The 2,463-nt window shown below is 38.7% G+C and overlaps 1 protein-coding gene across 1 annotated transcript in view; it reads right to left on the bottom strand.

The window, feature by feature from the left end:
• The window catches only part of TLR6 (toll like receptor 6), a 4,058-nt gene extending 2,290 nt beyond the window's left edge, over positions 1–1,768 (bottom strand). The window contains exon 1 of the mRNA XM_019635997.1: positions 5–1,768. Coding sequence (XP_019491542.1) covers positions 5–1,700 — 1,696 coding nt within the window. The 5' untranslated portion in view covers positions 1,701–1,768. The remainder of the gene's footprint in view (positions 1–4) is intronic.
• Between the last annotated feature and the right edge of the window lie 695 nt (positions 1,769–2,463).

Here is a 2,463-nt window from a genome sequence, read left to right as displayed (position 1 = left end):
TAGCTTTCTGGATAGTCACACTTGTAAGAGTCAGGCCAACCCTCTACCACCTCACTTGCTACTTGGCCTATACTTTGGGTAAATTCTCTCAGCTCACATGTACACCGGAACGGATTGTTCCCTGCTCTTATGGACCTAATCTTCTGGCAGCTCTGGAAGAAATGAGCTGATGGGTTGGAAATTGCATTATAGTCAATGGTCAGTACAGAAAGGCTGCTAAAGCTCCCACATCCGGGAAGGTGGGCTAAAGAATTGGAAGCAACATTGAGTTCTTGCAAAGCATCCAGACTAGTGACATCTGTAGGGATGCTCCTTATCCTGTTATTGTGAAGATCAAGCACCTTGATCCTGGGGGGTAAGCATCTGAAAACAGAGTCTGTAAGTATATTTGAAGACAAATTTAACTCCACTATACTCCCAACCCAAGTGCAATTTCTGTTATGTCTATCATATTCCAAAGAATTCCAGCTCACATCCAGTGTTTCCAAAGATGTCATATCCTTAGTCATGAGACCTACTTTGTAAAGGTCTTTTAATTCATTCTTTCGTAAGATAAGTGTCTCCAATCTAACTAAAGTAGAGCATTTTTGAAAAATACTGTCTGTGAGAACATTCTGGGTGAAGTTCAAAAATTTTAAAGTGCTTGTTGCTTGAGGGCAAAGCATGTGTATAAAAGGTGCATCTGATAAGGTTAACATCATAATGTTCATCTCAGAAAACACTCTGTATAACGCTGTCTGTGAGAAAAGAAAAACTTTGTTTGTAATACGTTCTATTTTTAATGCTTTCAGTGCCGTTTCAGAATAAGTAAAATCTTCTTCACCAATGCTTTGAACTATTGTTAAATTGTAAATATTGAGATATTCTACAGGTCTGGGCCAAAGGAATTGGAAAACTCTAACCAAACATTTCCAAGTTGTTTCTACATGGTTAAGGGTAAAATTCAATAACGTTGGACCTCTAGTGAGTTCTGATAAAAATTTAATTAAAACTTGACAGTTGGAATTACTCAGTTTAATATTAGTTAGTTGTAAGCACTCTAAAGTATTAACTGATATATTCACTTGGACAGAGAATAAATAATTTGGGTGAAAAACGAGGTGAAGTGTTTTTGTATTCAGAATTTGAAGACTTTCTTCTCCATTTTCTTTCACATAATAACCTTCCAAATCCAGAAGGATGTAATTTAGATGCAAGTGAGCAATTGGTAGCAGATCTAATTGTTGTAGCTTTGTAGCACTTAATCCCAAGAAATTGAGTTGCGTCAAGTAGCCAAATTCCTTACAGAGCGGCAGGGCATCAAAATCATTGAAGGAGAGGTCTAAATGCTTGAGATTGGTGATAGGATGGCAAGATACCTTCTGCAACTGATTATGAGATAAATCCAAATATTCCAAATCCGGGTTGAACTTGAAAATACTAATATCAAGGTGCTGGATTCTGTTATGGGAAAGTCTCAGTACTTTCAGCTCTGAGAGAAAGCTTATATCAGAGAGGTGAAGCTCAGATATGTAGTTCTGAGACATATCTAAGACTTTGGTTTTTGGTGGCAGGCCCTTTGGGATTTGAGTAAGGCCGCTATTTGACATGTCTACTGCAAATTCACTTTCATCGGAAAACTGGATTATGGTTCCAATGATAAAGGTCACGATGTAAACAAAGTGAAATCTTTTGACAGTAGAGTCTTTGTCCTTGGTCATGATGTTGAAGTAGCTATCCCCCAAAGAGTTGTTGCTGTTCTTCAGAGCATCTAGATGTGCATCTAAATTCTAGAAATATAATATACATTAACATGTGCAAAGATTAGATCATTGCTATCAAATCTCCACTTACTAAGCACAAAATCTCAATGCTTCCTTTATTTACCGTCAGTCATAATGCCGCCTAACTCCCACTGTGGAGTCCTGAGAGCAGCAATGGCAGCCGCTGTGATGGCCACAGGGTAGCAGCCTGTGCTGACACCAGAATGACCACAATCACACCTGCCTGGAACCACCTAAGGTAGAAGTTAGAAGTACTCTTACAGGCCTGCTAGGAGCAGGTGTGATGACATATATACTCCACTGTTTCTGGTCACGGGGAATTTTTTAGTCACAGGATCCCATTTTTGACACAATTCCCGTAAAAATGGATATGTGTTTTTCTAATTCACATTAGACTAGAAGCAACAAATTCAGAGAGAGAGAGAAAGAGGATTTAGCACTTGATAATCTGTAAACATAGAACTACAGTTGACACACTGATAAAACAGGAAAAGATAGATAAATATTAAAAAGTACACTGAAGAATTCAGAAGGCATGTCAGGCGAAAGCTGCTGTATGTAAGAGATAACAGTTTCCCCAGAGCCCAGAAAGTCTCACCAAACTACAACATCGCATAGACACTGATGTTTGTGACAATCAATGAATGAGAAAAAATTACCTGGCTGAGAAGGTAGAGGCAAGTGCATGAGCCCACAGACC

The sequence above is a fragment of the Hipposideros armiger genome, unplaced genomic scaffold (genome assembly GCF_001890085.2).
Source record: "Hipposideros armiger isolate ML-2016 unplaced genomic scaffold, ASM189008v1 scaffold_26, whole genome shotgun sequence".
Lineage (NCBI taxonomy): Eukaryota > Metazoa > Chordata > Mammalia > Chiroptera > Hipposideridae > Hipposideros > Hipposideros armiger.
The sequence above is the reverse complement of the archived record's forward strand: the minus strand, read 5'-3'. Positions and strand labels throughout refer to the sequence as shown.